The sequence below is a fragment of the Chrysemys picta genome, chromosome 13 (genome assembly GCF_011386835.1).
Source record: "Chrysemys picta bellii isolate R12L10 chromosome 13, ASM1138683v2, whole genome shotgun sequence".
NCBI classification, from domain to species: domain Eukaryota; kingdom Metazoa; phylum Chordata; order Testudines; family Emydidae; genus Chrysemys; species Chrysemys picta.
The window spans coordinates 54,393,678-54,407,757 of NC_088803.1; the positions used below are offsets into that span (position 1 = coordinate 54,393,678).

Here is a 14,080-nt window from a genome sequence, read left to right on the forward strand (position 1 = left end):
TCAGACAAACTTTGTTAAGCAGGAATTAAGGTTTAAAGGATCATAAAAAATAAAGGAAAGAAAACTTTACAAGAATATTGCACTTATCAAACAAGCACAATGAACAATCCAATAAATTCAAGGTTAAGATAAAATGTCTGGATTTCTGTTCATTTAAAAGTATAAAGAGAGAGTTAAGGTACCCAAACAACCTTAACTCTGCTCCCATAGCACGCACTCAACATCATCTTAAAAGTTTTTCTCAAAATTACGTGGCTTTTTTAAAAACATTTTTAAATGCTTACGGCAGAATGTGTGGGAGGCAGCAGAACATTTCACACCAGTCTTATACAACACAGAGTAGTGAGCCTTGCGGGTGCCAGCAAGCCTGTAAATAACGTATGTTTTGAAGAGCCTACAACATTTCCATATGCCCAGTTCCAGCTGTGCTCATTTTCATAGTTCTACTCTGTGATGTCAACTACTCAAGAAACACCTTCTAATTCTAACACAGGGAACTACAGGAGAACTTAAGTATTCAACAATATGGAAATGATTTACTATTTATATTGCTGTAGTGCCTTGAGGCGTCAATCAAGTCAAAGCCCCATTGCGCTAGGCACTGTACAAACATGCAGTAAATGACATTTCCTGCCCCAGAGAGCTAACAATCTAAAATTAAGTTGACAAGGTAGGTGAGCTAATTTCTTTAATTGGACCAACTTCTGTTGGTGAGAGAGACAGGCTTTCGAGCTTACACAGAGCTCTTCTTAAGGTCTGGGACACGTACTCCGAGAGTCACAGTTAAATACAAGGCAGAACAGACTGTTTAGTATGAGAAGTTAATACATATTTCAAGGGGCACGCTGAGTGCATTTCCCAGACCTGAAGAAGAGATCTGTATAAGCTTGAAAGTTTGTCTCTTCCACCAACAGAAGTTGGTCCAATAAAAGACATTACCTCAACCACCTGGTCTCTCTAATATCCTGGGACTGACAAGGATACACCACCACTGCATAACATTAAATTGTACTTTACAATTACAGATACCTGGATGATACAAATGTATGATTTTTAAATTAAAAAAAGATTTCTGTATTTAAAATCAGATTTTGTAAACACATTTTTCTTTCTAAAATAAACTGATTTACAATTAAATTTGAAATTATGACAAGCTATATTAAGCCCTAAACTGTAATATATTAAAATCATTTACATTAAATGAAAATAATTTTCAGGCAGTACATTTACTGCTGAAATTTTAAAGAAAGTCAAACCACTGAACCAGTGGAAGGTCACCAGCTAAGCAGTAGGAACCAGAGTTTGTTGAAGGGTTAAACCAACTTTTGATAGCAACAGTCTCTTCTGCAGATGCAGAGAGAATATATTCTTCATTTCAGTTTATTCAACTAGTTCAGATCAATGACTAGTTCATTTAAGTTGAGGAACCAATCAGGAGTTGGAAGAAAAAAAAACAGGATGCTTTATTTCCTCTTCCAATGTCTGAATAAAAATGAGGTCAGAGAGGATGAGATCTACTAGGTCTACTGTCTTGAAGGGCATGGTGATCAGAAACTATCAGTTCAGTTTATTAATTACAGATGTTACTTCCTTTGTTTATTAAATCAATTAGTTTTAAATGCAAAACACGTTTCAATAAACCTTTTTCTTATATATACACAGCACATAAAGTAGTTCTGACTAATGAAAAATAATTTTAAAATGGTTTTGTGCACTTTAATTAAATTCCCGTTTCCATCCAAAGAGAGCTTGATACAAATCACAAATTAAAAAAAAAAATCTAGTAAATAAGAAATCATTTCATCATTATATAATAACAATAAAAAAGGAAAAATTAAGAATCTGAATAAATAGCTATATCAATGTTTAAATAAATGTATAGAAATACAGCATATCCTCCTGGTTAGCCAAAAGAATGACCAAATTTAACATAAAGACTATATTTAGCTGCAAATCAACATGTTGTAATGGTTACCAACCAATAAGAATCAACTTTTCTTTAGGAAAATAACTAAAAAATATAAACACAAAACAAGATTAAAATCGATTTTTTAAATTAAGTTTTCCTGCTTGCTAATTTAATTTAAATCACGATTAAACAACAGAGATTTAAAATAACTTTGATTTAAATCATTTAGACTTAAATCAATCCACCCTGACAGTACCCACTTGGGTTGATAACTAGTCTCCTGCTCTCTTATAAATAAAACCAACACGGTCACAATTCTCCCATCATCTTTAAAAAAAAAAAAAAAAAAACTCTTGTAGAAAGCATTCGTGCCCCTTATAGCTGAAGAACAGCATGCTGGTATTTTAAAAACATTCATCATCTTCAAGTGTACTTTAAAAAAACTGAAGTAGTTTTTGGTTCAACTGCTTGAATCTCCTTGCAGATGATGTGGTTTCAATATCACATTTTCTTGTTTTAAAAATATATATGTTTGTCTGCTCGCTGTTCCTGTGTGACAGACCCAGACATATGAAAAGGAAGAACCATCTGACTCTACGGGGTGGGACGGTGAAATTTATATTCACAAAATGCTGTCAAATGCAAAACGTAAGTAAACTGATGAGAGAAAGTCTTTGTTTTTCCCTACTCTCTTTCAGTTATAGTTATTTTAGGTGTAATTTGTTAGGGCTGGTCCACACTAACCCCCCACTTCGAACTAAGATACGCAACTTCAGCTACGTGAATAATGTAGCTGAAGTCGAAGTATCTTAGTTCGAACTTTCCGCGGGTCCACACGCGGCAGACAGGCTCCCCCGTCGACTCCGCGTACTCCTCTCGCGGAGCAGGAGTACTGGCGTCGACGGCGAGCACTTCCGAGATCAATCCGGGATCGATTTATCGCGTCCAGACAAGACGTGATAAATCCATCCCAGAAGATCGATTGCTTACCGCCGGACCCGGAGGTAAGTATAGACGTACCCTTAGTCTGGAATAGTTAATCCGCTTTAAATTTACATCCTCCCTCTTTCCAGATTAACCCTCATGTGTAGGGAAGTCCTAACTCAAGGAACACGTTTTGAGCCCTGGCTGCTTCCTCAACGAATCAGGAAGATTTAAAGAAACATGCCTAACTTACTTATTTTAATAATACAAATATACCTGCTTTGCATGATGCAGAGGCAGAGTAACTTTGTTACTATGGAGCTCAGAAATAAGGGATAGAGTTCCCTTTGTGAGCAAATCTCAGCAACTTGCAACCAGCTCGAAAGAGCCATCAAGAAAAACTATCCATTAGTTGTCAATTTAGAATGACTTCTGAAAACGAGTCCCAAAACTCCAGCCATCTCTTTCCAACAACCTCTTAATTCTGTTTGTAACACTTGTGTTAAACCAGCCTGCTATCAATCTCACTTTCTCATTGCCATAACTCAAAAGAGATGAGCAATTTTAGGTAATGTGAAATCTAAATATTAAAAAAACCTAAACAACCAAGTATAAGAAAAATTCACAAATACTTCCCCAGAGCTGCAAGTCACACAAGCCAGCGAATACATAGGGAAGGGAACCTGTGCACTTCAGCCACATGGATGTAGTTTAAGTCTTAATTCTCCTTTAACTCCTTTCCTCTCCCCTTTCCTGCACTGGGTGCAAAAGTCATAAAAGGCAGCTTGCTACTGCTTAAGGGGCACAAAAAGGAAAAAGTTGTGAAGTCATAAAAATCTGAAGATTTTTTCCCCACCGCAGATTGACACTGGCCAGTAAGAGCAGGAAAAAAATTAAGGTGATGACCCCTGGTAAATATTTGCATGGAAAGGGGATAAAAATTGATCAGACCACATCCAATAAGTCCTGCAGTTGTCTGCCTTTGTTTCATGCTGGGGAGTGATTCAGAGATGAATGAAGATATGCCAGTTACTGAAAGACTATACCACAAACAGCTGCCAAAAACTAGAAGGCTAGCCTTTAACAGACACCACAATCTTGCTGTCAGAAACCCATCTCTACCATCAAGCTCAAGTTAATAACCAAGGCAAATGTGCACAGACAGTGGCAGAACATGCACTGGCAAGAACAGGTTTAAAGGAACTTCTAGCATTGCTAAGACCCATCCACATAGTCAGCTGCGCACTTCCCAATACTTTTCCATCTTGCATGTTATCAAAGCCTGAAAGGAGAACAACACCCTTTGTGCTCAGCAGAGCAATCTGAAAGCTCCCAAAAGAATCACCTCTCGCAATGTGAGATCTGAACTGTGTCCCAAAATAACTGAATTCAAATATGTTATTCTGAACCTCCTGCTGACTCGCTCATCAAAAGTTGGGTCATTCAGCGCAAGACCAGAAGCCAGTGGTCAATTCAATCTTTGGCCTCTCTTCTGAAGGTAGGTCTATTGCAATTAGACACTCATGGCTGGCCAATGCCAGCTGACTTAGGCTAAGGGGATATTCAATTGCTGTGTAGACATTTGGGCTCAGACTGGAGCCCAGGCTCTGGGGCCCTACAAGGTGGAAAGGTCCCAGAGATTGGGCTGCAGCCCAAGCCCACATGTCTACACCACAATTAAACAGCCCCTTAGCCAGAGCCTGATTTAGCTTGCACGGGCCACGCATGGATTTTTAATTGCAGTGTAGATATATCTTGAGACTGCAAAATGGAAGCCTGTTACAGTGGTTTCTGTGAGACTTAGATACAATCATTAGACATGCATATGAGAACCAGCAACTCACTTCACATAGGCAAGCAAGTCATAAGACAGGATGGGAAGTGATGCTTATTTCAGTTTTGTATTATTTTGCTCTGGTTTGTTTCTCCTGAGCCTTTTACAAGCTTTCCAGTCTACAGGAGGGGAGGGAGACTGCACATGGAAAGGCAGAGTTCAGGATCATGTTTCAAGTTCATTATCTTAGCTTCAGGGCATTCATTCCTGATGAACTGGGCAATGAGGAACCTTGCAAGCATTCTAACCAGCATATGATGGCTGGTGCTATGGACTTTCAACCAGAGGGAATGACCAGAGTTGAAGTTACTGGGAACAGGTTATCAGTTGCAGGAGATGCACTGGGTTAATAAGGTTGTAAATATTCACCAAGTCCACTGCCTCTCAAGCTGCACTAATTGTCTTCAGCTTCACCTGCATTCATTACACAGCAAATGTATGGCAAGTTATCTGTACACCATCATGCACCTGCACTAATTGAGACAGATCCCACTGTGAGCCAAGCTTAGCAAATTTAACAAGAGCTACAGTTTAAGAACATAACCCCAGCCTGTGCAGCCAAGTTTTACATTGATTCCTGCTTTCACTACTTCCTTTAATTTCACAAACACAGTCTATCTAAAACCAAAGCAGTTTGTAATTTCTACATACAGCAGTGAAATCTGCATCTCCCCTTCTCCCCACCAGAGACAATTGAAAGAGATGTCTGGAAATAACTGGAGTTGGCTCTGCCCCCTTAATTACCACTGTAATTGGAAACCAGACACAGAGGGTATGGGCACAGCATTTCTGGGCAAAACAGCAGCAATATTTAATCATCGGTTTAGACCATCTGCAACTGTTGTGCAGCAGCAGTGCATAAAGTTTATGGATTCCTGAGCTCTGTATAAACAACCAGGTGCTGGAGTCAGTTTAATTGTATTCTCTGCTGCAAGAGATTCCTTTTTCCATTTTGACCAGCACTTGGTGCAGAATTAGAGGCATACCGTCTGAAATCTTCCAAGCCAAATTTGGCACTGAGGGAGCACAGCTTCTTGATTAAGTAGGGACACATATTAACTGTTCAGAGAGGAGAAATCTGAAACAATATAAGGAAAGCAATTATTATGGTTTGTGATGGGGAAAGCAGAGAAGACCAAGGGACTTTGCAGAATGGCCACAATAGAACAGGATTTTAATTATGTGGCTTTTTGTCTGGTGGAGAAAAAGTGCAGATACCCTCAATAATCATGTACTAGGAGGCACCGCTGGAGCGGGGATTATCCAATATTATCATGATGGTTTATCCCACTAAATCTATTTCCTTTGCTTGCAGGGGTGAGAATCGGTGGACTTTGATCCTTTCCAGCTTCTGTTCTATAAAAACATAAGAACAGCCATACTGGGTCAGACCAAAGGTCCATCTAGCCCAGTATCCTGTCTTCCAACAGTGGCCAATGCCAGGTGCCCCAGAGGGAAGGAAGAGAACAGGGAATCAAGTGATACATTCCTTGTCACCCATTCCCAGCTTCTGGCAAACAGAGGCTAGGAACACCATTCCTGCCCATCTTGGCTAATAGCCATTGATGGACCTATCTTCCATGAATTTTTCTAGTTCTTTTTTGAACTCTGTTATAGTCTTGGCCTTCACAACACGGGTGACCAGACAGCAAGTGTGAAAAATCGGGACAGGGGGTGGGGGGTAATAGGAGCCTATATAAGAAAAAGACCCAAAAATCGGGACTGTCCCTATAAAATCGGGACATCTGGTCATCCTACAACACCCTCTGGCAAGAAGTTCCATAGGTTGACTGTGCGTTGTGTGAAAAAATACTTTCTTCTGTTTGTTTTAAACCTGCTGGCTATTAATTTCATTTGGTGACCCCTAGTTCTTGTGTTATCAGAAAGAGTAAATAACACTTTCGTTATTTGCTTTCTCCACACCAGTCATGATTTTATAGACCTCTATCATATCCCCCCTTAGTCGTCTCTTTTCCAAGCTGAAAAGTCTCAGTCTTATTAATCTCTCCTCATATGGCAGCCGTTCCATACCCCAAATAATTTTTGTTGCCCTTTTCTGAACCTTTTCCAAGTCCAATATCTCTTTTTTGAGACCATATCTGCACGCAAGATATTCAAGATGTGGGCATAACATGGATTTATATAGAGGCAATAGGATATTGTCTGTCTTGCTGTCTATCCCTTTCTTAATGATTCCCAACATTCTATTCGCTTTTTTGACTGCCGCGGCACATTGAGTGGATGTTTTCAGAGAACTATCCACAATGACTCCAAGATCTCTTTCTTGAGTGGTATCAGCTAAGTTAGACCCCATCGTTTTATACGAATAGTTGGGATTATGTTTCCCAGTGTGCATTACTTTGCATTTATCAACAATGAATTTTATCTGCCATTTTGTCGCCCAGTCACCCAGTTTTGTGAGATCCTTTTGTAGCTCTTCGCAGTCTGCCTGGGACTTACTACCTTGAGTAGTTTTGTATCATCTGCAAATTTTGCCACCTCACTGTTTACCCCTTTTTCCAGATCATTTATGAATATGTTGAATAGGCCTGATCCCAGTACAGACCCCTGGGGGACACCACTATTTACCTCTCTCCATTCTGAGAGCTGACCATTTATTCCTACCCTTTGTTTCCTATCTTTTAACCAATTACCGATCCATGAGAGGACCTTCCCTCTTATCCCATGGCAGCTTACTTCGCTTAAGAGCCTTTGGTGAGGGACCTTGTCAAAGGCTTTCTGAAAAACTAAATACAAGATATCCACTGGATCCCTCTTGTCCACATGCTTGTTGACCCCCTCAAAGAATTCTATGTTTCAGCTACCAGTCCAATAATGGAAGCATCACTCCCTTAACCCCCAACCCAGTTTTGACTGAAAGCTGCAAGATTTAAAAAAAAATAAAAATGAAAAATTATTATAAGTATCCACAAGTAGAGAACAGGTTGAGTGGCAAGACCAGCAGCCAAATCCATGAGAACTGAGAGGAAGAGAGAATCTCTTCATCCACTGCCTCCCAACAATACAGTTATGTTGTCCTTCAAAAATTATCCATAGCCCTGTAGTAGAAAGATCATTTCCCTGGGAAATAGGAATTCAAAAGGTTTAGAGAAATCAGAGATGATATCAAATATTTCCAAGTAGATGTGAGCAAGCCCTCCCCTCCAGAGTAGAATAGAATCAAACAGGGACCTATCTTTCATTTTGAAACAAGAAAAACGTGAGGAATAAATCGTCCTTTCCAGAAGAGCTGCTGAAACAAGCGAACTGAATGAAATACAATGCAACTTTGTATTTTATTACATCTTACATACAAACAAATTGCGCCACAAAATACTTAGAAATAAATAACAGAGCCTGAGAAAAATGAGAAAGTAGAAACCAGTGAGAAATGAATGTTTTCACTTGGGATTGGAAATTGGATGGAAAGTTGGTAAGATGGAGAGATACAAGAGCAACAGAGGGAAAGGATCTCATATCAATAGCAGCAAGATTAGTACTGACAGTCAGCACAGACAGATGGCTGGATGGATAGGAAGGGGATTGGAAACAGGGAAGATCGGAGACGCAGAAAGAGCAAGTTGTAACGATGCTGGTTCTGGTGGGACACAACTGAGCATGCCAGTTCAGGACAAATTGCTTAAAGCAGGGCAGTCACAGCCCAAGGTTGGGGTTTTTCCACCTCTAAGGCAAACCAAACCAGCCAGACAAAGAGGACTTTGGTCTCACCCCACTGGCTAACCACAAGTCACACAAGCAATTCCCTTAGACACTCCAGTTTCCCAGTATCACCACCACTGACACTCATTATGGGGACAAATGGTTATGAAAACCAATACCCCAGTAAAAGAAAAAAGGTTCTCCTGATCCCAAAGGATCAAGCCCCAGACCCAGGTCAATATACAAATCAGATCTTACCCACAAATCACGCTGTTGCCAATCCTTTAGAATCTAAAATCTAAAGGTTTATTCATAAAAGGAAAAAGATAGAGATGAGAGCTAGAATTGGTTAAATGAAATCAATTACATACAGTAATGGCAAAGTTCTTGGTTCAGGCTTGTAGCAGTGATGGAATAAACAGCAGGTTCAAATCAAGTCTCTGGAACATCCACAGCTGGGATGGGTCATCAGTCCTTTGTGTAAAGCTTCCATTTGTAGCAAAGTCCCTCCAGAGGTAAGAAGCAGGATTGAGGACCAGATGAAGATGAGGCATCAGCCTTTTATAGTCTTTTCCAGGTGTAAGAACACCTCTTTGTTCTTACTGTGGAAAATTTCAGCAAAATTTGTCCAGAGTCTGGAGTCACATGGGCAAGTTCCTGCATACTTTGCTGAGTTACAAGGCGTATCTGCCTTCTCTGAATGGGTCAGTTGTAGCTGATGGTCCTTAATGGGCCATCAAGCAGGCTAGGCAGAGCTAACACCAACTTGTCTGGGATGTTACCCAGAAGCATAGCATAAGTTTGAAATACAGACAGTATAGAGCCAATATTCATAACTTCAACTACACAGAAACTACCTAAAGTCAATGGAAGTTTTTCCCCTCCACCTCAAAGTAACGGTACTGCAGAAATTTAAACAACACACCCTAATGGGCTGCCTGTGTCACAGGCAAGTAAACAGAGCATATTCACAAGTGCTCTCTCCCCTAGAGGGAGATATCCTAAGGTTATAACAAATCCCACTTCCAGAAAGTTCTAAGGACTGCAGAAATAATCTACCTGAACATCTTTTAAATTGGAGTTTTATACTTACGTATATGTTGGCTAATACATTAAAGAGTTTTTGGTTTCATACTGTACTGAACTATTAGGCAAAGAACTAGTTTGTTCAAGAATGAATCTCGAAGTCCTTAGTAGCATGTGTGTGTAAATGCCTGAAGAGGGATCCCAACATTATAAATCACCATACAAGTTTCATTCAGTTGCCCACAGGACAGTATTCCAGGCTCACTGCGGTCAGGGGAAATAAGTGGTTTGCTACATCTGACTAGAAAAACATTCAAACATTCTCTGATAAGGCTATTATGGTTGTAGGCTAACAAGAGAACAAACTTCATGAAATAATATATACTACTCAGGAGGAGGTAAACTGGATTTAAAAGGATCTGGATAAAATACACTCAAAAGTGACTTGTGCAACATAATGGCTGATAGTAATGAAGACGGCTGTGAAATGAGCATAGGCTCTATTCAGGAAAAGGATTTAGGACAATCTAAAGCCACATTTTCAACAGTTAAGAAAACAAGAACAATTGGAGATGTCAGCAGAGTACCAATATGTTGCAGAGGTCACCCAACCTTCTGGGTAAAGCTTGAGGTGCCATATTTCAGGAATTAGAAGACACCCACAAGAAAGCAGCATGGAATGCCAGGGACCACAGACACAGTATTAGGAAATTTTATTCATATTTGTTGGAAGAGAGAGTAGACACCTCCAACACATCCATTTCTAAAGTTGAGGGCTATGAGAAGGTAGATGAACACTATTCAAGAGGATAATATAGTAGACTAAGAACCAAAAGTTCTCAAACTATACATAAGAAAAGACCTGATACCAAGGTTATGAGGGAAATTTTATTACTAAGAATAGTCAGTAGGATTATCAGATTAAGTCTTTTAAAAAACAAACATCTCCTGTGTCACAAACTGCACCACATCATATTAGAAATGAAGGATTTTAGAAATCGAATGTTCTTTTCACCATTAATGTTGACATTTACTTTTTGCATTTCATTCAACTGGAATAACAAAAATAGACTTGTCAATTTCACTTTCCTGCTACAATATTTGAGGAGAAACACTACAGAAAAAAAATTTTAGACAGATTGTGATTAAAAACAATTTCAAAAAAGTGTGAAGACATTGCCATTGGTCTTGTAAGTTTTCTGCCTAAAGTGACCTAACAGTGTCCCATTACTCTGTGGAACAGACCAAAAGACACAGACTGACACTGCCCTATGGGGACACACAAATAAACATTAGACAGTTAATAGAAAGGTATGCAGGACGTATGACAATGACAGGCAGCTGGAAAGATCTACATAGGTCCCATGGTCCTTTCATCCCAAGACATTACAAACTCTATGTATGGGAGGGAGGGAAGGCCAATTTGTGGATCCAAGAACTTCACTAGTTTGCCACTACCAATGGGAATGTCTCTTAAGGACTGACTATTGGCCCTCCCTGGACAGCCAGCAAGATAAGTCGCGATTTAAGACAAATTGGTGGCAAAGATTTTTACATTGCTTTCTGCTGAAAAGAAAGATAATTTTGCTTGGGGAACAAACCAAAAGCACACGCCACCCTCGAACGTTCTACGATAAACCTTCGATACCAAACCCCTCCGCCCATTTCCAACAGTTGCACTTGACAGCTCTTCATAAGGTCAGTGTTCGGTCAAAGTCGCAGGCAGGCGGTAGCCGGCCCGTTGAGCCGGGGCACGCCGGGGTGGCCTCACATCCAGTGCAGTTACACAGACGTGAGCGTGGCCCACTCTCACGCTTGGCGAGGCCACGGGCCACGTCCTCGCACGAGGACGCGCCCGGCCTGTCCCTTTGCTAACTCCGAGCCGGTGTCACTGCACCGGAGTCTCCTGCTGCTAGCGGCCCCCGGCCCCCGCCCCCCCCCGTGGCACAAGGGCAGAACGGGACCTTGGTGGGGGGGGGAGGGGGATCTCGGGTTCTCCAGCTGCTGGAGCAGTTCCCCCCCCGCACGGGCCCTGCCAGGCCCCCGCCCCGAGCAGGCTGCAGGCGAAGCCCCTCCCCCCGCACGCGGGGGTCACACACCCCGCCCCCCGCACAGGCTCGGCACTCAGGGGGGGCAGGGCCAGGCGTTGGGCCCCCCGGGTCCCTGTGAGGCCGGAGCGCCCCCCGGAGGGGGAAGGAGCCGGCCCCGCCCCCCGGCCGCCCCTCACCTGGTAGCTGAGCAGCTCACCCACGTCCATGACCCCCGCGCAGCGGCACCCGCCAACTGTCGCAAAACCCGAGGGATGGACAACACGCTGCCGTAAAGCGCGGCGCAAAAAAAGCGGCTCCCCCTAGGGGCAAGCAGGAGCCGCGCTGCCGTAAAGCGCGACGGAGGGGGGCGCCACACTGCTGTGAAGCCTGCTGGAGCGCGAGTCACGTGCCGTCAAACGCAACACTCCCGGACGCTCGGAGGCGCGTGGGGGGGGTTGGCGCGCGGTCGAGGGGCATGTCCGTGCTGGGCAGAGGGGGCGGGGCTGAGGGGCGTGGCCGTGCTGGGCAGGTGGGGCACTGGGGGGGGGCCGTGCAGGGCAGAGGGGGGCAGGTGGGGCACTGGGGCGGGGCCGTGCAGGGCAGAGGGGGGCAGGTGGGGCACTGGGGCGGGGCCGTGCTGGGCAGAGGGGGGCAGGTGGGGCACTGGGGCGGGGCCGTGCAGGGCAGAGGGGTGCAGGTGGGGCACTGGGGCGGGGCTGTGCAGGGCAGAGGGGGGCAGGTGGGGCACTGGGGTGGGGCCGGGCAGGGCAGGGCTGTGTTAGCAGCGTCCTACTTCACCCTCCTGCAGGTTGCCCTGTTGGCAGGGGGGGGCGAGCTAGCCCTTTGCACCCCTCCCCACACCACGTGCTAATAATTAATCCGGGGCCTGGCCCCTGAGCCATTTCTGACTCAGCTTCCGCCTGGTGCCTGCTCGGCTCCCAGATTGCCCAGTGCGTTCTCCCCAGAGCACGGGCAGTACGGCGCGGCCACTGTTAGACAAAGGGGGCAGAGCCAGGGCGTGGGCCTGGGACTAGATTCACACGGGGATTTCGGTGCTGCAGCGCCCGGCAGCCCTGTGACACTCATAGCCCCGAGGTGGGCACCCAGGCTCCCCTTGATAGGCGTGGGAAGAGGTGGGCACCTAAGAAACGGATTCATGGAAACCAGCAAGCTGAACGAGGAGCTGCCAAAGCCAGCCGGGATGAAATGCAGGGCCAATGTGCCAGGCCTAGGGCCCATGTTCACAGGGGTATTTGGCACCTAACTGCCATTGATCCGGGCATTGGGCACCTGACTGACAGGCTGGAGGGAGGCGCCTCTTTCGTCTTGAGATTCCCAGCCACAAACCCTCCTCTGGAGTCAGCCCATTCCTGTGCAGGGAGCCGGTAGCCAATGGTCAGGGACCTCGCCAAGGAATCTGGGACACCTGTTCTGCCTGATTTGGTGGAGGATTTGAACTCAGGTCTCTTGTGGTATGTTTTCGCTGCAATTAGACACCCGCGGGTGGCCCATGCCAGCTGACTTGCATTCACAGGGCGCAGGCTAAGGGGCTGTTTAACTGTGGTGTAGACCTTCTGGCCTGGGCTCCAGGCTGAGCTCTGGGACCCTCCCATCTCGCAGCATCCTGGCTAGAGCCCCAGCTTGAACACAAGTACACTGCATTAAACAGCCCCTTAACCTTAGTCAGCTGGCATGGGCCAGCCACAGGGGTTTAATCCAGTGTAGACACACCCTTACAGCCCAGCCACAGGTGTTTAATCCAGTGTAGACACACCCTTACAGCCCAGGGGAGTGCCCTGACCACCAGGCCATTGGGTCTCAAGATTGCCTGCTGGATCTGGTCCATTTTGTGTAAAGAATTAAACATTCATTGAGAGAGAAGTGGGGGGGTGAGAGATGGACACTATAGCCCCGTGATCAGGGTATTCACAGGGGAGACTCGGGCTCGAGTCCCAGCTCCAATGAATATTTAGCTATTTATCCAACACGTCAGCAGGAGAGATTGCATAAGCCCCACCCCAGCCTTGCCAGTAGTCTGGTGGTCAGGTTACTCCCCTGGGATGGGGAAGAACCAGGTTTGATTCCTCAGCCTGCCTCGGTTAGAGCAGGAATTGAACTCCCTCCTCCCCAGAGAATGTCCCAAGGGGCTTACCTGCAGCTGCTTTTTGCACAGGGCAGGCGAACTCTGAGCAACGGTAGCAGCTCAGACAAGAGAGGTGGAGGAATGCCCAGCGTGAGAATCCGGCCAGGGTGCTGAGCATCTCGGTGACCTCAGCACTTAGGTGACTTTGCAAGTGCTCAGGAGTGGAGTTGGGAGGCAGCCAAGCGGTGGTTTTGGGAGTATCAGTCGTGTCCAAAGTTGGATTTAGGCAGCTAAATCCTTTTGTGAATCCACCCTGATGGTCAGCAGTGCTGCGCATCCCCCACCCCACCTGAATTCAAAAAGGGCTGTGGAGATGTAGCTCTGGCGACAATCAGGCCTTCGCAGACTTGCCGGAGGGTACCCAGCAAGTCTGCAGCAGAGCTACCATTCTGGTGCAGAAAACAGATCAACATCTGCATGGAGGAGATGTGTCAAATCCCACTGGTTACCGAGGACATGACAGTCAGTTTTGCTTTTCAGCTGAATATGAAGCAATGACTAGCAGCATTTGTTGACTTTTAAAAAAAGGAATGATGACGACAGAGAGCCAAACT

General features: G+C 44.6%; 1 protein-coding gene across 2 annotated transcripts in view; it reads right to left on the reverse strand.

Moving 5' to 3' along the window:
- Positions 1–11,812, reverse strand: part of CTNNBL1 (catenin beta like 1) — a 93,900-nt gene extending 82,088 nt beyond the window's left edge. Inside the window, exon 1 of one of the 2 annotated variants that reach the window (XM_065566362.1) lies at positions 11,581–11,812. In XM_065566362.1, coding sequence (XP_065422434.1) covers positions 11,581–11,610 — 30 coding nt within the window. In that variant the 5' untranslated portion in view covers positions 11,611–11,812. The remainder of the gene's footprint in view (positions 1–11,580) is intronic. The other variant, XM_065566363.1, reaches the window with a different exon arrangement.
- Between the last annotated feature and the right edge of the window lie 2,268 nt (positions 11,813–14,080).